This window comes from Coptis chinensis, chromosome 7 (assembly GCF_015680905.1).
Source record: "Coptis chinensis isolate HL-2020 chromosome 7, ASM1568090v1, whole genome shotgun sequence".
Lineage (NCBI taxonomy): Eukaryota > Viridiplantae > Streptophyta > Magnoliopsida > Ranunculales > Ranunculaceae > Coptis > Coptis chinensis.
The window spans coordinates 68,546,213-68,568,411 of record NC_141462.1 but is presented as its reverse complement, the minus strand read 5'-3'; the positions used below and the strand labels follow the sequence as shown (position 1 = coordinate 68,568,411).

Below are 22,199 nucleotides of genomic sequence, written 5' to 3'. Positions count from 1 at the left end.
CCTTCGTCTCCAAGATTCAAAAGTTACTTTATTATTTCTATTTTAATATATATATATATATATATATATATATATAGGCCCGATCTTAGAAGTACATACTTATTTTAAAGTACGTAAGTAAAACATCACCTAGAAAATGAATTCAACTCTAATTTTTTATGGGTATTACCTATATACCATAAAGATCATCTCCACAAAATTTGAGCTCAATTGTATATATACATATATAAACAAATTCTCTAAATTGATACCATTAAAACCTAGCAAAAGAGAAATTGAAATCTGCTTTTCATAATGTTGAAAAATGAACGAGAGGCTTTGTTAAAGGCAGTTTTACAACAGTGCAACAGATTCCGAAAACAGGAATAAAAGAACCAACAACTTTAGAACTGTCTAGCAAACTCTTTAAGTGAACATAAATAATCTTAAGCAGGATAACAAACTTTTGATCTAAAATACTCTCAAAAGTTCTGCTGAAGCTGATAATAGCTTAATAGCTGTGCGCTTATGATGTATGCTACAAGATTGTTTAATAACTTTGATGAATAATAAACTCGGGAAAAGACAGCAAATACATATATACCTATGAAGAAAAGAGTCAGGGAGATAGCAAACAAATCCCATCTTATGAGCAATAATTCTAGCCTCCTTTAGTATTACTCTTTGTCCTCTGTATTTTTCACCTCTTTTGCCAGAGTTGACGGATGCCAAAAGAATGGAAGCATAGATATAGAAACCTTAAATCGGCCTGGCTGGTGGTCGCTAATTAAGAACCAGTAGTACTGAAAATATTTTTTTCTCTCACCATAGTCTTTACAAAAAGCTCACCTGCTCTATATGAGGACCGAACCTACAAATGAGTCAACACTTTAGAGTGAGGGAGGGGGAGGGATATATGGCAGTGTCGAAGAATAGACCCAAAAACAACTGATTCAACTCAATTTATACTGTGGTTGTACAGCACCCTACCCCATGAATGCCGGATGGGGTAAGGAGCGATGTATTTGGTGAGTTTATTTTGTGAAGACAGCAGGCACTTACATTAACAGGCAAACAAATTTCCTTTTGTGTGAAAACTTCTATAGCCTTACATCCGATGTCATGGAAAAAGGACGTGTGTACTCACACCAAGTATTAACGTGTCCACCAGAGACAAAGACAAGCACCATAAATTTCAGTGGAAGTATCTCATTACAAACTTTGGTGTCATATAAGGACAGATAGTCTATGCTCCACATGTGCCCAAAGTCCAAACAGAGCCCTACGCGTGTGTAAGTAGGAAATTTTTTTTTGATCATCATTAATAAATGATATTTTCTGGTTAACAAAGGTTAAAGTTAGTGAAATCAGAGTAAAACAGTAGGTTTGGTCCAGAATCCAAACAGCTTTTGCAGTTCTTATCACACTAATAGTTGTTCGGGATGTCGTAAACTAATTTAATTGCCTGATCAAAATCCGCAAAGGATGGGAAGGCTCTTACTGATTTAGTCATGTCATAAAATAAATCAAATGCTAATGTAACTGCAAATAGGGCAAAGAATGTACCAGGGGTCCACTAGCTACATAACGGAATCCGATTGATTCCCCATAATCCTTCCAGAATGTGAACTTCTCAGGTGTGACATATTCCTTCACCGTCAAGTGCAAAGGAGTCGGCTGAAAGACCACAATTCATTAAAACTCTTAATACCCACAAAATCAATTAAGTATTCTGAAACCAATTTGCATTTGTTTACCTGTAAATACTGTCCAAGAGTCAAAATATCAACATCAATGGCCCTTAAATCAGCCATGGCTTCTTTTACCTCCTCATCAGATTCACCAAGCCCCAGCATTATAGAAGTTTTTGTTATCATCCCTTCTTTGCAGAGCTTTGCATGTTTGAGAACAGATAAACTCTGCTCGTATCTGCATCAATAAACCCACAAATCTATCATCACTGACTTCTCAACAGTACAGCTCTATACTAGTGAAGAAGATTACTTATCAGCTAGAGTTTGTGAATGTGATGTTTCACCTTTTAGACAGAAAACTAGAAACAGGGCTGGAAATATATATTTCATGCTAACCGATAAAGAATGGGTCGATTCCCTGACCCACTCACACAGACTTTTGTCATCATTTGGAGGCTATAAACAACAGTGATATTAAGATATCGATCATCCATCCAGTTCTCAAAGGTGACGAGGTCTTGACCAGTGAGATAACGGTCAAGCCTGGTTGAAGTGGATGTGCCGATCTCTTCTCCCCATGCTTGGAACATCTTATGACTAAATTGAGTTCTATATATTCCACCCAAAAATCCCTGATCTTCACACTCTTGAAAAATGAAATCCGGATCATAAAAAGAAGTGAATTGCTTTGTATTATACATGAATTTACTATGAACAGGTCAAATGCAAATTCAGGAAAACAGAGTATCAGGGTACAATGAAATCAAAAGCCCTTTTGATCACAATAATCAATATATAAAAGGAGAGAGAATAAGATAAATTAACATTGTGTTCTCTAATTACTACAAAAAGGATGTCCAAGAATGTGCACTACTCACCCAGCCCGAGGGTCTCTGACAATTCGTTGAAGACGTTTAACAGTCTCAACATTGTGAGCAAATACATCTAGCCCTGAGTGCACCAGAGATGTTACAGCATTTAAGTCACCTCGGAAATCAGAAGTTAAGCATTCAACCATAATGTCAGGACTGAGGCTCTGTCAAAAAATTTATTGCACGAAAGACATTAGTTGTTAGTTTACCTACTGTAAATAGCTCCGCAGTTACATGTAAGTTGATTTTAGAATAACCGACTCCATTAAACAAGCATACCTTCATAGCCTCAACAGTACAAGCAAAATGGCCACTTCCACCATCAGGAAGGTCGTCACGGTCAACACTTGTTAGCACAATATAATCCACACTGTCAAAGGTAAGGACCATTCAAGTAAAAAATTCAGATCTACATTCTTACACAACCAAACTGAATTATCACGAGTTCTAAAAGTGTGCAAATGTAGAAAGTTCTATCAGTTTGAAAGCTACCCAGCAGAATAACAAGGAGAGAAGAGTATTCATACTAGGTATCGACAAAGTAATAAATGGTAAATTGAGTTCAGTATGTTATATACTAGTAAAGTTAAATGGATAAACAAATCGTGACTTCTATCATTCTATGTTGATTCTTACACCGTGAGATCCTCTCCATAAACCGCCCCCTTCCCTCATCTAATCAATCTTATCATCAACTTGTACAGTTCACAGCTCTATCCCCACTTGGTCCCAAAGATAAGCTCTGTTGTCCAGGAACCTGCAGTGCAATCTAGTGCATTTGAAGCTTAACGGCTACCCATGATTTGTGAAAACAATTCCTTGGAAACCACTCCTCTCGCCTGATCAATCTAATTGGAACCTAGCTGTGCTTTCTTTTCGCATGAGTCTTGTGAATGGAAAACTCAGTGATGTGAATTGACTGAATTCTACATGATGCACATACTCCCTACCCGCAGCTGAAAAGTGTATCAGATCTGATTTAAAGGACCTAAGCTATCCATATCGGGGGTTAATAAAAATAAATAAATAAATTGATAAGTGAAGGTGTCCAGTGGCAGGCTCTTTCGGCATTGACCCAAAATGCGTAAAATCTAGACCTCTTTTCAAAGCTGCCTCCATAAAATGTGTGATTCAAAATGTTTCAAAATTTGTTGATCCTTACCCATGAGAAACTATGTTTCTCAGTCCTTCACTAATGTATCTTCATTGCTAAATCACACTGACACGAATACATGTGTCAGTGTCAAGGACACGTAGTGTCTAACACGGCAGCCTATATAAGTAAAACTTGGGGACACAACTAATTAAAAAGAAAAATATTACTACTCTATAGGTACATAACTAACTCTTCAGCTCAAGACCTTACAAAGCACCTCCTTACAAATAATTAACTTTGAAAGTGGCATATCATGGATTACATTAATAATATATGGAGTGTCCATGCTACTTAGCTTCTGATATTGTTTTAGTATACCTGGAAGAAAATTAGAGGTAACTTACCCCCAGCTGGCAATAGCCTTGGCAGTGTTCTCTGGTTCCATTGGATCAGGTGGTGACGGGTTTCTACTGGTTTTGACAGCACAAAATCTGCAACCACGGGTGCAAGTATCACCTAAAAGCATGATCGTTGCCGTTGCAATACCATCTCCTCCTCCATTCCAACACTAGTAGCAATAAATACAATAAGCAAACGGATATAAACAAATAATAAATCAACAAAAATAAAAGAAAGTAAAGAAGAAGAACCTCTCCAATGTTGGGACACTGAGCTTCTTCACAAACAGTATTAAGTTTCAACTTAGACAAAGACTCCTTAACCTCTGAAAACCTCTCCCCTTGAGGTGCTTTCTGCCTTAACCACGCCGGCTTCTTCACATTCGGATCCCTTCCTGTATGAACACCCATTCCACCACCTGGATATGTATAATCAACAGCTTCTGCTCCAACAATATTAATTCTCGTTGGACGTGAATAATAATGAATTAAGGATTTCGGTTTTGAATGTGTTGGAATTGTTATGGGTTTTGTGAGGGAAATCATTTTGGGGCAGAGAAAATTAAAGGAAGTTTTAGTTGGGTCTTCTCTTCTTGTATTCTCCGTCCTCTATGCAACTTCTTTATATGGTTTATATATATATATATTGGATTGAACAAAACCACCATGCCTTGCTAACCAAATCAATTGTTAGATCGACAGCTTCTCATCTAACAATAACTCTTGCTCTTATTTTCATTTTATTTCACTTTCAAAATTCCTTCTATTACCAATTTTGATACAGAAATTTGGGCCTTTTAGCTTGCCAGCCAAATTAGGTCCGTGCATTAAAATCTACACTTAAATGCACAAAATCGATACGAACGGCACGATTTCTAAATGTTCCGTCAAAATTTTTATGTCCTGGGTCATGTCCAGTTTCAGGTCATCTTTCGCAAATAATTTATGTCCGGGTTCATGCGTGGTAGTCACGGCCAAAAATTAAAGGGTAATTGCCTCAATGGGAAATACACGTTGTTCTCCAACCGGCCATGCCATTCAATTTTGACCAATTCAACGAGTTTTTGACTCTTTTACTTTTCTGTACCACACACTCTCTCCTCTGTAATACATTCTCTCTCCTCTTGCACTTCTGATATTGACATGCACAGTCATATCTATCTGTTAGATTCTCTTAGCGATACGCATTCAATTAATTAATGATCGTTTGATTTCAACCCAACAAAATGAAAACGACTTTTTAGCTATTGTGGGATCACAAACCAAAGAACTTACGTGATCTACTATCGCCAAATTTTACGTTGTTTTTGTTTTGTTGTATGGACATGTAACAACGTTCACCTCGATTTTTGTGCCAAACTATAAAAGTGTTTACAAATCTCCAAAGCTTCAAGTTTTTTTACTTCATCTTCTTAGTTATCCTCTCTTTCGTGATTTTGGTAAGGTTTTTCATGGAGAACAAGAACACAAATCTTGATAATGGATTTTTCGAAGGTTCATCTTCTTGATTATCCTCTCCCTCTATGGTTCTCATTGTTTATTGATATGTTTTGAACTTTGGTTTGTTGTCTTCAGTGTTGGTTTCTTTCTAGGTCATCTTGGGTTTGTTTTTACGTAGTAGTGTATATAGTTTTTTAAGATTTTCATAGTTGTGTTTACTATTTCCATGTTGATTTTGTTCTTGTTGCATGGAGTGAAGAAGTATATAACAGGTGAGCTGAAATTGAGAGTATTTGATGTGTATATTTTCTTAGAAGGATTCATGTGTCTTGTGGAAGGTTTTTCCAAGCTCATGGAATTGAGTTTTTGTATGATGCACTTGATGAACAAGTCCCTTTCTAGATTGATGAAAAAATTGACTACTTGAATATGATTCAAAAGCAGAAGAAGATAGATGAGCAGTCATTGCGGTGAGCTTGGGTTGATCCCTGCCAGTTTTGGGTTTTAGCAATGAAGACTTCGGGGATGCCACCGTAAGGGACACTTACATGTACCGTCAGCAACTTAAGTTTGTTTTTACGTAGTAGTGTATAGAGTTTTTTTAAGGTTTCCATAGTTGCATTTACTATTTTCATATTGATTTTGTTCTTCTCTTGTTCTTTTTGCATGGAGTGAAGAAGTATGTAATAGGTGAGGTGAAATTGAGAGTGTTTGATGTGTATATTTTCTTAGAAGGATTCATGTGTCTTGTGGAAGGTTTTTCCAAGCGCATGAAATTGAGTTTTTGTATGATGTACTTGATGAACAAGTCCCTTTCTAGATCGATGAAAAAATTGACTACTTGAATATGATTCAAAAGCAGAAAAAGATAGCTAAGCAATCATTGTTGTAACGCCCGTATTTTAAAATACGTTTTTTATCTATTTAATTAATTATTTATTTATTTATTTTCAAAATTCGTCGGATTGGATAGGGATACGTGGGCCTGGTTTTTGGGCCCGAGTCGGTGTTGGGCTTGGGTTTCGAACCCAAGTATATAAATACATTTTTCTAGAAAATAGGGTTCAGAGAATAATAAAATAATGAAAATGGAATGGGAGAGAGAAGTTTGGTTTCTTTGGAGAGATGGAGCGATGATGGCTCGGACTCACGAGGGATTCGTGGAGCTTTGGGATTAAGGTGAGTAGTTAGTCTTCTACCTCACCACATAAAACAGATTTCTGATCTCATGTTTTCATTCCATTTTCTTGTCCATTTTTCTTCGCCATGTATCGTATTATTAAACCGGCTAAATATTAAGCCTATTGTTTTGGTTATCTTTGAAACCGCCGAACTAGGAACTGTGGTTTTGGTTGAAAGCCGTTTCAAGCTCTGAAGAAACATTTCTTGGCGGCACCAAGAAATTTCCGACCACAATATTATATAAATTGTTGGTGGTAGTAAGGGGATGAAGGTTGGGTTGGTGTCGGGTCGTCGAAGCCGATGATTAATTAATGGCGTGGGTGGAGAGTCGCGGAGAAAACTTCGGTTAGGCTGTTTTGGGTTAGAATCGGGGTGGCTAGTGATGGTGAGTGGAAGGTGGTGTCGATTTGTTTTGGTGGTGGTTGTGGGATGGGAGGTCTTTGCGGGAAGCTTGGAGAAGCCATGAATGGCGGCTTGCCCAAACACCCCAAAAATTTGATTTTGGTCGGTTTGATGTATTGGTGTTGGAATAACGAACTTAGTTGATGTATGGGGGTAGTAGGAGGGAGTTTGATGGGGTTGTTGGAAGCTTGGGGAAGCCATTAATGGCGGTCCACGATTTTTAGATCTAGATTTGATGAAGTTAGGATTTGAATGATTTGAGGAATGTGTGTTTGTTAATGTTGTTGGGTTTGTTATGGGGATTAAAACCTTTGATCAAAATGGGTGGTCGATTAGTGCTTGGTGGTGGCGGATTTGGTGGTGGTGGAGGAGAGAAATGGGTGAAGGCCCGATGAACGATAATTTCGATTGGGGGCTTAAAGGGGACGGTTTGGTTCAGTTCAATGGGCGGTTTATTTTGGTTTTGTTTGGGCGGTTTCTATTATTTCATTTATTTGGAAATCTAATTTAAGTGGTTGGGCCTTAGCTAGATTAGATTGTTTTGTTTGGCCCGATTTCGTTAAGATTGGTGGACGGTTCATATTACAATTTTTGAATTTGAACCACTTAACCTGTTTTGGGGCCGGTTCTAATATTTGGGGGGCGATCCATGGGACTTAAAATAGACCTTTTTGGGTTTTTCTATGTTTAAACTTTCGGGTTCTAAGGTTTGGGCTTGGCCAGTTGGGTCCGAACCATGACCTTAGCCATGAGCTCATGAACCATATTGACGACTTTAGCCATGAACCATGGCTATGACTCTGAACCCTGAAACACCGGAACGACAGTTTGACTTTGACCAGGACAGTTTGACTTTGACCATGACATGTTGACTTTGACCATGACATGTTGACTTTGACCATGACATGTTGACTTTGACAATGACAGTTTGACTTTGACCAGGACATGTTGACTTTGACTTTGACCATGACATGTTGAGTTTGACCTTGACCATGATGTGTTGACCTTTGACCGATTGACTTTTGACGTTGACTTTGTTTTTGTCCGTTGGTAGGAATGTTGACTTTTCCAGTTTTTCACATATTTGATTATATGGATAAATATAGTAATAAAATATTGTTGAGATTGTATAACTTGGTTTGTCATTATCTAATTTAGATTTGGCGTGAGTAGTGTGTAAAAGCATATATATATTGGGCTTTGATTGTGGGTATGGATTTGTTTATTTGTCTTCTACGTTTTAGGTGTATATTGTATGGACAATCAAATGCTAAAATCTTTGTGGAAGCTTGTATAAATTTGGTGGTCATTATCTAATTAAGATTTGACATTGATGTTGTGTATTTTGACGTGGACGATATTGAGATGTTAGGAGACATTATATTCCCTAATACGTTATAATAAAATGTATGTGATATGTTGAAGCATTGTGACATGAGATAATATCTTTGGGATATTTATATTAATGCAATATCTTGGAGAAATATATATATATACACTCCATTATTTTATATGTGAGATGCTAATATAGTATTTGTGAATATTTGCCTTTGGGGAGTGTGGTGTAGTCAATAATAATATTTGGCGTGAAAGAATGAAAGTGACTATGAGATATAATTGAGATGTTTTAGATATTATGTCTTAGTGCAATAAGGTAATTGACCGCACGCGATATAGTAGAAATGTTTATGAGTCATTAATGTATGACACCGAATAAATTACGTAACGAAAATCCTAAAACGACTACCACAACTCATGTGATTGGCCCTTCCGGCGTTCGGTTAAATCTGAATGGCTTTTCGGTGACCCTCTGGCGTTTGGTTAATCGAATGGCCTTGGTGACCTTCCGGCGTTCGAAAAATTTGAATGGCCCCTCGGCGTAGCCGAATAGTGGGCTGGATTATTACGTTGCTCGCAAAATAGAACGATGATCGCAATAATATTTTATGCGAATAGTGGCGATTACTTACATAATTGCTTCCGTGTGAGGATTTACGGTGTCGCGCATCCATTTCGAGGGTGGTCGCGCACGAAGTGGTTCATTATGTGGGGAGGCATGTGGATGTACATGTTACGTTGGGTAGCGATTGTGGTAGCCAGGGAAACTAGGTAAAGACATAGATACTGACGTGATTTTAGGGAACACGCAAAGAAAGCCTTAAATAATCTAATTATGGTAACATGCTTGGTTGGTTATTTGATTAGTTAGAATCTAAGGTGCCTCGATGGAGGAACTACATGCCTTATTTATTATGTGTATAGTTTGTTGTGTGGTTAGTGGGAAGTTAAGGCGCCTCAGTGGAGGAACTACCTGCCTTAATTATTATTCTTAAGGATTTTGTATTTGTCGTTGAAAGTTAAGGCGCCTCGGTGGAGGAACTAACTGCCTGGTGGATTGGGTATATATATGTATAAGTATATTTGTATTTTTAGGGCTACTCACACCAGCATTGTTTATAATGCTGACCCGATTTGCATGTTTGCTTATCGGGTGTGTTCATTAAATGAACATAGTTGATAAGTCTTGTGAGTTTAGTGTTGAAGAAGATCGGTTCTTTGCTTGTGGTTTTGCGTTAAGCGTTGCATCTCGGGATAAGTTTTTGTTTTCCTTGAGGTGATATAGATTTTCAGTTGAGATAAGGTTATTTGCATTTTCATTTGTAAATTGTTTTGGTAATGAAGATGACTGTTGTTTAAGTTAAAATTTGTATTGGGTTTTAATTATCCGCATATTTTAAAACTGTTTATGGGTTTTTGGGAGTGGAGAGTCGTCACACCACCTCGGAAATCGAAGAGTCGGGAACAAATAATGTTTTCGAATTCATCGAAATTGGGTTGTGATGATTTTGGTATCAGAGCATTTGGTTAGCTTAGACTAGGGTGAGTCTAGGTGATTCTCGGATCGTAGTTTATGGGTAGTGTTTAAGAAGTTTTATTTTCAAAACTATTTCCGCTAGTTGTTTTATTTTTACAAATAAAATGAAAGAGATATAGAAACAAAGAGAGTCAATATTTTTCTTGATTTGTTTGTGCGTGTAATAATGTATATTTATATTAGTTACTCTTGTGGAGTGCATATGAAATGCTTTTATTTTTCCTTATAATATGAGGAGTGGTTATATGTGTAATATGTTAATTATTAATGGATTTGATCAAGATGATGTGTGCTGTTACAATGTTGTTTTATTGTTTGTGTTCATTTTCACATGGATTATGGATTAAGTGCAATGACATGTTTGTGAACTTTGTATTTGAGTATTATGTTATTATTTAAGAAATAATAAGATATTTAATCTATATTGAATGAGCTGCATTAAGTGATGACTTTATGACGTCTGAGTAAGGAACTAATTGCCTCGGTGTTGGAGGAACTATCTGCGCCTCACTTTCATTATTAACGTTAATGGATGAATAGTATTTTAAAGTATAAGAGATTAATCTGTTAGAGGTGATTAGTTAGAAATAGATTGAATATAATAATAAAATATCGTGTATTCTTTTTTTGAGGCGTGTATACTTTATGCATATACGTGTATTCTTTTGAGATGTGTATACTAAGCGTATACACGCGCATTTTTATATTATTGTATATAGGTGAAGTATTACCGTATGCGTATATGATTGATTAATATCGTTAAATTAGTTTCACATGATTTTTGCATATTCGAAAGTATTTATTCTGAATTGTTTTGTTTTGATCTATATGATTTCGATAGAGGAATATGAAAAATTATTTTTTGAATCGTGCTATATTTGATCCAGTTGCAAGCATGAATTAGGATTCAAGGGTTGTTTTAAATTTAATTTTTAAATGACATGACTAAAGTAAATATAAAATTTTATTGTAGTATCAATGACATGAGTGATTTTTGTTTTAAGTGTATTAGGACACTAGTTTTCTTTTATGCATGATAATGAAAGACTCCATAATGTTTCATGCATGGATGAACTTACCCTGTAGTATTGATTAGTTAAGTAGCATATTATTTTCGTAGAGTTTGCTACGTGTCCAGAAACTGCATGCTAAAAAGATATGATGTATTTATCTTGCGTTTAAGTGACAGTAATAATTGTTTTAATATAGACAGCTAAACTGTAATAGGTTTTGTAATGGCATGAGGACATATATTCTGAAATTATTCCAAATAATTAATACCAATGTTATCTTGTTTAAGTTTAATCAACGTGCATTCTTGTATAGGTTCTAAGTTAATAACCAACATATTTGTTCGTATAGCTTTACTTCCAAATCTCGGGACGAGATCCTTTTGAGATGTGTATAGCTGTAACGCCCGTATTTTAAAATACGTTTTTTTATCTATTTAATTAATTATTTATTTATTTATTTTCAAAATTCGTCGGATTGGATAGGGATACGTGGGCCTGGTTTTTGGGCCCGAGTCGGTGTTGGGCTTGGGTTTCGAACCCAAGTATATAAACACATTTTTCTAGAAAATAGGGTTCAGAGAATAATAAAATAATGAAAATGGAAATGGAGAGAGAAGTCGGTTTTTTGGAGATGGAGCCTTGATGGCTCGGACTACGAGGGATTCGTGGAGCTTTGGGATTAAGGTGAGTAGTTAGTCTTCTACCTCACCACAGAAACAGATTTACAGTCTCATGTTTTCATTCCATTTTACTGTCCATTTTTCTTCGCCATGTATCGTATTATTAAACTGGCTAAATATTAAGCCTATTGTTTTGGTTATCTTTGAAATGGGCTGGGAGGCGTGGTTTTGGTTGAGCTGTTCAAGCTCTGAAGAAACATTTCTGGCGGCACCAAGAAATTTCCGACACAATATTATATAAACTGTTGGTGGTAGTAAGGGGATGAAGGTTGGGTTGGTGTCGGGTCCGAAGGCTTAAAGCGTTAATGGCGCCGGTGGAGAGTCGTGAGAAAAACTCGGTTAGGCTGTTTTTGGGTTAGAATCGGGGGTGGCTAGTGATGGTGAGTGGAAGGTGGCTGTCGATTTGTTTGGTGGTGGTTGTATTTGGGGGAGGAGTCTTTGCAGGGGAAGCTTGGAGAAGCCATGAATGGCGGCTTGCCCAAACACCCGATAAAAACGATTTTGGTCGGTTTGATGTATTGGTGTTGGAATAACGAACTTAGTTGATGTATGGGGGTAGTAGGGAGTTTGATGGGGGCTGTTGGAAGCTTGGGGGAAGCCATTAATGGCGGTCACGATTTTTAGATCTAGATTTGATGAAGTTAGGATTTGAATGATTTGAGGAATGTGTGTTTGTTAATGTTGTTGGGTTTGTTATGGGGATTAAAACCGCCTGATCAAAATGGGTGGTCGATTAGTGCTTGGTGGTGGCCGGATTTGGTGGTGGTGGAGGAGAGAAATGGGTGAAGGTGATGAACAGTAATTTCGATTTCGGGCTTGGGCCGGACCAGTTTGGTTCAGTTCAATGGGCCGGTTTATTTTGGTTTTGTTTGGGCCAGTTCTATTATTTCATTTCGGAGCTGAAATCTAATTTAAGTGGTTGGGCCTTAGCTAGATTAGATTGTTTTGTTTGGGCCCGATTTCGTTAAGATTGGTGGACCAGTTCATATTACAATTTTTGGACTGAACCACTTAACTGTTTTGGGGCGTTTAATATTGGGGGGCCATCCATGGGACTTAAAATAGACCTTTTGGGTTTTTCTATGTTTAAACTTTCGGGTTCTAAGGTTTGGGCTTGGCCAGTTGGGTCCGAACCATGACCTTAGCCATGAGCTCATGAACCATACACTGACCTTAGCCATGAACCATGGCTATGACTCTGAACCTGTCGAACACGGAAACGACAGTTTGACTTTGACCAGGACAGTTTGACTTTGACCATGACATGTTGACTTTGACCATGACATGTTGACTTTGACAATGACAGTTTGACTTTGACCAGGACATGTTGACTTTGACTTTGACCATGACATGTTGAGTTTGACCTTGACCATGATGTGTTGACCTTTGACCGTTGACTTTGACCGTTGACCGTTGACTTTGACTGTTGTCCGTTGACTGGGAATGTTGACTTTTCCAGTTTTTCACATATTTGATTATATGGATAAATATAGTAATAAAATATTGTTGAGATTGTATAACTTGGTTTGTCATTATCTAATTTAGATTTGACGTGAGTAGTGTGTAAAGCATATATATATTGGGCTTTGATTGGGACGTGGATTTGTTTATTTGTGCTACGTTTTAGGTGTATATTGTATGGACAATCAAATGCTAAAATCTTTGTGGAAGCTTGTATAAATTTGGTGGTCATTATCTAATTAAGATTTGACATTGATGTTGTGTATTTTTGACCGTGACGATATTGAGATGTTAGGAGACATTATATTCCTAATAATGCTATAATAAAATGTATGTGATACGTTGAAGCATTGTGACATGAGATAATATCTTTGGGATATTTATATTAATGCAATATCTTGGAGAAATATATATATACACTCCATTATTTTATATGTGAGATGCTAATATAGTATTGGTGAATATTTGCTCACGGAGTGTGGTGTAGTGCAATAATAATATATTGGCACGTGAAAGAATGAAAGTGACTATGAGATATAATTGAGATGTTTCTAGATATTATGGCTTAGTGCAATAAGGTAATTGACCGCACGTGATATAGTAGAAATGTTTATGAGTCATTAATGTATGACACTGAATAAATTAATAACGAAAATCCTAAAACGACTTCCACAACTCATGTGATTGGCCTTTCCGGCGTTTCGGTTAAATCTGGATGGCCGGTGCCCCTCTGGCGTTCGATTAATCCTGAATGGCCTTCGGCTGACCTTCGGGCGTTCGGTAAAAGTTGAATGGCCCTCCCCGGGCGAATAATAGTGTATTGGATTATTCCGTTCGCAAAATAGAGCGATGATGCGCAATATTTTTATGCGAATAGTGGCGATACTTACATAATTACTTCCGTGTGAGGATTTACGGTGTCGCGGCATCCGCTTCGGGAGGTAGTTACGACGGAGTGGTTCATTATGTATGGGGAGGCATGTGGATGTACATGTTCGGCGTTGGGTAGCGATTGTGGTGGTAGGAAACTAGGTAAGACATAGATCTGGCGTGATTTTAGGGACACGCAAAGAAAGCCTTAAATAATCTAATTATGGTAACATGCTTGGTTGGTTATTTGATTAGTTAGAATCTAAAGCCTCGATGGAGGAACTACATGCCTTATTTATTATGTGTATAGTTTGTTGTGTGGTTAGTGGGAAGTTAAAAGCCTCGATTGGAGGAACTACCGCCTTTAATTATTATTCTTAAGGATATTGTATTTGTCGTTGAAAGTTAAAGGCCTCGGTGGAGGAACTAAGCTGCCGCGGTGGATTGGGTATATATATGTATAAGTATATTTGTATTTTTAGGGCTACTCACACCAGCATTGTTTATAATGCTGACCCGATTTGCATGTTTGCTTATCGGGTGTGTTCATTAAATGAACATAGTTGATAAGTCTTGGATTGAGGTTTAGTGTTGAAGAAGATCGGTTCTTTGCTTGTGGTTTGCGTTAAGCGCCAGCATCTCGGGATAAGTTTTGTTTTCCCTTGAGGTGATATAGATTTTTAGTTGAGATAAGGTTATTTGCATTTTTATTTGTAAATTGTTTTTGGTAATGAAGATGACTGTTGTTTAAGTTAAAATTTGTATTGGGTTTTAATTATCCGCATATTTTAAAACTGTTTATGGGTTTTTGGGAGTGGAGAGTGCGTCACACCTCGGAAATCGAAGAGTCGGGAACAAATAATGTTTTTCCGAATTCTATCGAAATTCGGGTTGTGACAATTGTGGTAAGCTTGGATTGCCTTTTCAGTCGCGGTTCCGCCAGGTTTTAGCAATGAAGGCTCTGTGGATGCCACCATAAGCAACACTTACATGTACCGTTAGCAACTTGGGTTTGTTTTTAAGTAGTAGTATATAGAGTTTTTTTAAGATTTCCATAATTGTGTTTACTATTTCCATATTGATTTTGTTTTTCTCTTGTTCTTTTTGCATGGAGTGAAGAAGTATGTAACAGGTGAGCTGAAATTGAGAGTGTTTGATGTGTATATTTTCTTAGAAGAATTCATGTGTCTTGTGGAAGGTTTTTCCAAGCGCATGAAATTGAGTTTTTGTATGATATACTTGATGAACAAGTCCCTTTCTAGATCGATGAAAAAATTGACTACTTGAATATGATTCAAAAGCAGAAAAAGATAGCTGAGCAATCATTGTGGTGAGCTTGGATTGCCTTTTAGGTCATGGGTTTCGCCGGGTTTTAGCAATGAAAACTATGTGGATGCCACCATAAGCAACACTTACATGTACCGTTAGCAACTTGGGTTTGTTTTTAAGTAGTAGTGTATATAGTTTTTTTAAGGTTTCTATAGTTGTGTTTACTATTTCCATATTGATTTTGTTCTTCTCTTGTTCTTTTTGCATGGAGTGAAGAAGTATGTAACAGGTGAGTTGAAATTGAAAGTGTTTGATGTGTATATTTTCTTAGAAGGATCCATGTGTCTTGTGGAAGGTTTTTCCAAGCATGAAATTGAGTTTTTGTATGATGTATTTGATGAACAAGTCCCTTTCTAGATTGATGAAAAAATTGAATACTTGAATATGGTTCAAGGCGTGATACAAAAGCAGAAGAAGACAACTGAGCAGTCATTGTGGTGAGCTTGGATTGCCTTTTTTGATCCACAGTTCCACCAGGTTATAGCAATGAAGACTCGTGGATGTCACCATGTTTAATTGGGTTTCTTTTGAAATCCCACTTCCACTTCCACTTCACGAGATCACCTTATGGAGTTTTGAAAGTATGTTTCAATGTATAGGTTTCTCGCTTGAATCGATGTAATGGTATTTTGTAGTTTAGAAACGGCCGGTTTATTGTGCTTGAGTGTTAGCACAGAAACTGTTGATGTTCATATGTTTTGTTTGTGATTATATCAGGGGTACCCTTATATCATTGTTGTTGTTTATAAGGAGATAATGAGACCCTAATAGAAAGGAAAGAAATCTGGGTAGAAATCTGTATGGAAACTCAATAAGAAGAAAAAAGAAAAAATGCATTTAGCATTCACAAAACTAGGCTAGACGTGTTATTAGAAATGGAGGTAATTGGCAGTGTTTTATGTATGGTATATCAGCAACTGAAGCCATAAATAAGAACACAATTAAGACTATCAGGTTGACTTTAATATACACCTATAATTTATGTACAAATAGTATTATCCAATAACAAGTTAAACAAAAGTTAACTTTGATAAGTTTATTCAACCCTTTATTCAATATCAAGTAAAGCAAAAGTGTAGCATTTAATAACACATACTAGCATCTCAGTTTCATATTTCACCATTGTTCCTACCCAACTCTATTACAAGCTTGTCCGTAGTTCAATATTTAAAAAGTTTTCTTATACAAATAGCCAAAATGTTAGGATGTCCCACCCTTTGTAAAATGACCAGACTCAGAAGTTGCTGATAGTTAGTACATTAGAATATGTCTGTACTAAGATAAACTGGTGAGATGAAGAATCTAGTTTGGGTGGGAAAAATCTTTGCCGCGATGTTAGGAGCGATATGATAGCATTAATTATTCACCAAACTGTTGAAGAAATAATGGTTTTTACCTTTAAACCGACATTAATGCGGTCGGTAGTAATATGTTTGAGGGTATAAGGACGGTTCAGTGTTCATTTTTAGACAAAAAAAAACCGCCCAAAATCCCTAATTTTCATACCATTTCCAATCTTTCAAAAATGAGAAAGCTTAATTTGATTATTCGTATGTCACTCGATAAAATGCATAAATTGTTCAAGACATTTACTACTGAAGAGAGGGAAGATTTTGAGAAGTCTTGCTTCAGTAAGTTTTTAAGCATTAATGAGAGAATGCACACCACTACTACGCTAGTGTATGCTATTTTGGGACACCAAGTGGGTAAACTTTGCTACCGAATCGGTAAGAAGGATTTGGTGTTTAAGAAAAGTGATGTTGCTCTTATAATGGGTATTAGTGTGAAGCTGGTTTCTAATTCATTCTACACGGCAGACATCAAGATCCCATCCCAATTTCGTGCAAGGTTTTTTAAAGGAACCACGGTTTCTGAAACATAAATATTGGAAGCTAGAAACTTGGCAAAATCCAGTGTTGGTGAAGAAAGTCAGAATGATGTGTTGAGGCTGAATAGGTTGTATATACTGTTGCAAGTTGTGCTTCTAGGATCTGCTAGGACAGTTGATGGGAGGTATATTGATCTGGCCGAGAATTTAAATGCATTTGACAGCTTTCCTTGGGGCACACCTCTGTTTGAAATGTTGGAAGAGTCTTTGGAAGACATGTCTAACCTGGTGAGTGTTAGAAAGGATTCTTTCGCAGTTTATGGTTGTTTAATTTGTTTTGTTATTTGGGTATATCTTCACATTCCATCTCTTGGGGCTCGGAGACAAGTTGATGGTAGGTTCCCAAGAATACTAGATTGGGTAGACTTGCCTTTCAGAAACATACATCTACATACTTATCAGAAAAAGCTTCAGCCTCTTAAGGGGAAAGCAGTGGTGTTGGAAAGTCTAGATCTTTCTGAAGGAGAACTGAATGAAGAAGTGCTAAAAGATGCTTTGGGACAACAACCCATGCAAAGTGGTGCAGCAGTTTCAGGGACATACAATAATGAGGAACTTTTTCAAAGACAGACAAAAGTAATTAAAGGCCTTGTAAGTAACTTGTTTTCTTTTCACATTTGAAGTACTCAGATAATCTTATAATGTTATAGAAGTTGTAATATGATAATGGAATTGCAAATGTTGTTAGGACCCATGTTGTTAATGAAGCACTGATAATGTGTTGTTATTGAACTGCATGTTACAACATTGTTTCATATATGAGGCAGTAATATGTTATGGTACCATGAGTGAGCTATTGCTAAACAATATATATCAGCAACTACAATGTATAAATAGTGAAGTGGGATCTTGCATGTTAAACCCAGAATGATAATAGGGTACCCATGATACCCTTTTGGGTAACCAGTTTGACATGGGTACCCTTTTGACATTTGAAGTACTCATATAATGTTATTTAAAAGTTATAGAAATTTGTAATATGATATGGGTACCATATTATATAGTCTTGAATTGGAATTGCAAATGTTGTTAGGACCCATGTTTTATATGAAAGATCGAAATATATTGTTTCAGGCGCATGTTGCAGCATTGTTTCATATATGAGTGAGCTATTGGGAAACATGATATGTCAGCCACTACAATCTATCTATAGTGGTTTACAAATAATGAAGTGGGATCTTGCATGTTGATCCCAGAATGATAATAGGGTACCCATGATATGGGTAACCAGTTTTTGACATTTGAAGTACTCATATAATCTTATTTAAAATGTTATAGAAAGTTGTAATATGATATGGGTACCCTATTATATAGTCTTGAATTGAAATTGCAAATGCTGTTAGGACCCATGTTGTTATATGAATCACTGATAATATGTTGTTATGGAACTGCATGTTGCAGCATTGTTTCATATATGAGTGAGCTATTGGGAAACATGATATGTCAGCCACTGCAATGTATATGTAGTGGTTTACAAATATTAAAGTGGGATCTTACTTATATTCTTTGTTATGTGCTCTGATTAATCTAAAACAGGTCAGTAAGGAAGTTAGGGCTGTTGGGGATATACTCCAGAGTGAAATAAGGACTGGCATGGAAACAATAATTCAAAAGATTGCTCATGGTGGGTTGAAAGGTGGTATGGAAAGTTCAAAGGTTGAGGTTGTGCAAGGGCTTGGAACAAGGGGTAGAACAAGGAGTAAGAGTAGAACAAGGAGCAGAAGTTTAGAGGTTAAGGTTATGAAAGTTGTTGATGCTAGAACAAGGAGTAGAACTAGAAGCCCAAGCCCAAAGAAGTCAAGCAATGTAGGCTCTGATGCTAAACTGAAAACACCAACAAGGTCTTCCCAGAAGAAGTCTACCCCGAAGAAGTCTTCCCAGAAGAAGGTTCACTCAGAACCTAAGAAAAAGAGTTCATCTGTTTCTAAGAAAGTTACCTTTGAGGTTTCTCCTAGTTCCTCAATAAAAAAAAAAAGAACATTGGACAAGGATCAAAGCCTTGAAGTTGTGGGAGATACTTCAAAACCCTTTCGTATGAAAGAAAGAAAAAGAAAGTGGTCAAAGTTTGTGGTACTTTCGAAGTTGACCATCTAGGGAAAGCAAAAATGAGGCTATAAAAAGGCTAGTGAGAGGCAAAATTTGAAGAAAAATATCAAATTAGTGAGAGAACAAGGGAAAGGGAGCTGAAGCTTAAGGAAGCTGAGACACCCAAACAGAGAAGGAAGTTGATCCAGGCTGAGTCAGACGAAGATGAAGATGTTGCACAATAACAAAGAGGGCAAAATGATTTGGAGTTAGTTGCTGCAAGTGCTTTGCAGCAGATTAGTGAGAGGGACATACCAAGAACATAGTGTGGAGCTGGAGGAGGACCTGGTGGGGGTACAGACTGCTATAGTACCTTATGCTGAATCTTCAATGCTTGATCATGTTCCCTTTTACTCTTCTTTGTCATCTGGGGATCTTGATGGGGTATTATATCCTTTGGCATCTATTTTAGTCCTTCTTCCTGGTGATCTTGATGGGGAAGAAGTCCTTAATAGAGAAATGGAAAAATTCAGTTTTGTTTCTCTATTGGCTGAAAGTACAGAGCTTTCTGACATAACTGAATTGCCAGCCCTATCACCATCAGAAGGAGTAAGCACTGAACATGATATGGCAGCTGTAGATGATGATCTGAACACTGATGGTCAGCATGATGCTGGTGATGTGGAGGACCCTGATATGGTACTCATTCACACTCAGATGGAGAAGGAAATGGATAAGAAAAGTGCAGAGAGTGGCCGTAGAAGGAGGAGGGAGAAAAAACTGGGAAAATAAAGTACTAGTTTATGGGAAGAGAAGATGGGAAAGGACTGTGATTCATTAATCAAGGTTGCTCTGTCATCAACCTTTTACAAGAAAACAACTACCACATGTGAGGTAAATGTTGTTAATTATTACTGGAGAAAGTGCAGTAGGAAGATGAATCAACATAACTCTCCAGATATGAGAGTTTTTGGGTATGATCAAGTTATTTCAGTGCATAATTTTCATTCGTTACATGGAAGACAATGGGTGGATGGTGAGGTAATGAATCTACCATTAGTAATTTGCTCTAAAACTATCAGCAACTAGGTATTAATGTGCAAAGTAAAAACTACTACAGAAAGTTAATTGTTACTAATTCCTATTTGATTATTTTATAAGTTCTCAGCTTATATGTCAAGCTATTGATAAGGTGGTATAAGCAGCACTGTAAGGAACAAGCCATTCCGGAAGATGAAGTGTATACTGTTGTGGAGGATGTTTACTTTGCTGTGAGTTCTCTACACTTTAATACTAAATTTCTGTTGAAGCTTACTCACTAATCTTACTTAAGTTTGATAAGCTTAATCATCACTTTGTGGATGTAGAAATTCATGATAAGAGAGTATGGGATATTCAAGAATAAGCTACAAGACCCAAGTTTTTGAGCTGCAAGCCCAGAGGAAAGAGTGGTTAATGGTTTGTACCATACAGATGAAATTGTGAAAGAGTATTTGGACCCCGTTGACGGAAGGATTAGAAATCAACCACACCTAGTACATGGTAAGGGAGTAATTGTACCTCTTCAAGTTCATGGTAGTCACTGGATTGTTGATGTCTTTAACTTTAAAGAGATGAAAGTGTGCACCTATGATTCTCTTAGTGGAAAGCAAATTTCGATGAACAACTAGCTTTGGAGAGAATGATTCCTTATGTGCTCAAGTGTGTTGATCCAAGCTCCTTTGTTGATTTGAACACACCATGGGCTCGTGAATTTGTTAGTGTCACACGTGAACCGTGATTCCAACAGCTGTGGATTATATTGCCTTGCCTTTATTGATAGTCTTCTTAGAGGTGTTCCTGAGAGGGTAAACAATATTGACATGCAACCATTTAGAATGTGGCTGAGGATTGGAATGGACATTATATCCTGTGGATTAAATCCAGATGAAGTGTCTAAGAAGAGAACATAATTTGAAAAGAGGTTGACAGAAGAAAGTTCGCAAGTAGAGAACCAAGTGTCCAAGTATGTAGCAGCTACTGGAACAGAGGTACTGAAGCATGTGTCCAAGGATGTAGCAGCTACTGGGACAGATGTACTGAAGCAAGTTCACATTGGCATATAGCTAGAGAGTGAAGCAGATTCAGCTGAAATTGACAAAGAGCCCAAGGATGCTGAAACAGCTACTGAGATAAAGGATGATGAAGCTGGAAGTGAGCAAGTAGACAAAGATGTTGAACCTGCTACTCTGAACCAAGTGGGGATGGAGCAATGCCCACAAAGTGAAGCAGATGCAGCTGTATGTGAGAAGGAGGATGTTGAACCTGCTGCTGAGGAGGATGTTGAACCTGCTACTAAGGAGGCTGTATGTGAGAAGGAGGATGTTGAACCTGTTGTTGTGGAGGATATTGAACCTGCTACTAAAGAGGATGTTGAACCTGCTGTTGAGGAGGATGTTGAACCTGCTACTAAGGAGGCTGTTGGACCTGCTACTGAGTTGGTCCAAGTGGAGGCTAACCAATGCCAACAGAGTGAAGCAGATGCAATAGTTGGAATTGAGCAAGTGAAGGAGGATGCAGAAGTTGCTACTGAGGACCAACTCAACATGGAACCAGATGAAGTGAATCATGATGAAACAGGTGGAAGCAGTGTACATTTGCGGGGATGCAGAAAACAACAAAGGTAAAGATTTGAAGATGGGTTTGTCGACCAAAGAAGAGAAACATAGTGAAGATAAGAACTAGGGGACATCGAAATGCTCTCATTTTCAGATGTTTGTTATTATTTCATTATTATTTTGGAACTTATGTGTCTAATTTAGCAGTGCTCCGTTATGATAAACATAATATTTTGAAGTCAGTGGTTTGTTTGTTAAGATAACGTATCTAAACAATAGACAAAACACCTTAAATTAGTATTTGTTTAGATAATTTTCAAGTTACAAACCTAACTGTTTCAATTGAGGCGTTAATTTTATAGTATTTTTTTATAGTATTTGTTTTTTTGCTACCTACC

General features: G+C 37.1%; 1 protein-coding gene across 1 annotated transcript; it reads right to left on the bottom strand.

Annotated features, from left to right (window-relative positions):
• Positions 1 to 271: 271 nt before the first annotated feature.
• LOC147488547 (lipoyl synthase 1, chloroplastic-like) lies at positions 272 to 4,966 on the bottom strand. The gene is made up of 7 exons (XM_086571065.1): positions 4,292 to 4,966; positions 4,046 to 4,209; positions 2,825 to 2,915; positions 2,552 to 2,709; positions 1,737 to 1,908; positions 1,546 to 1,656; positions 272 to 850 (listed from the first exon to the last, which is right to left on the bottom strand). The coding sequence occupies exons 1-7, from the start codon at positions 4,583 to 4,585 to the stop codon at positions 767 to 769; spliced, it is 1,074 nt and encodes a 357-aa protein (XP_086427191.1). The 5' UTR covers positions 4,586 to 4,966; the 3' UTR covers positions 272 to 766.
• Positions 4,967 to 22,199: the final 17,233 nt, after the last annotated feature.

Coding starts and splice junctions, on each gene's coding strand:
- LOC147488547 (XM_086571065.1), bottom strand. CDS start 4,585: ATGATTTCCCTCACAAAACCCATAACAATTCCAACACATTCAAAACCG. Junction 4,210..4,291: donor AGTGTCCCAACATTGGAGAG/GTTCTTCTTCTT, acceptor TATTGCTACTAG/TGTTGGAATGGAGGAGGAGA. Junction 1,657..1,736: donor CTCTTGGACAGTATTTACAG/GTAAACAAATGC, acceptor GTGGTCTTTCAG/CCGACTCCTTTGCACTTGAC.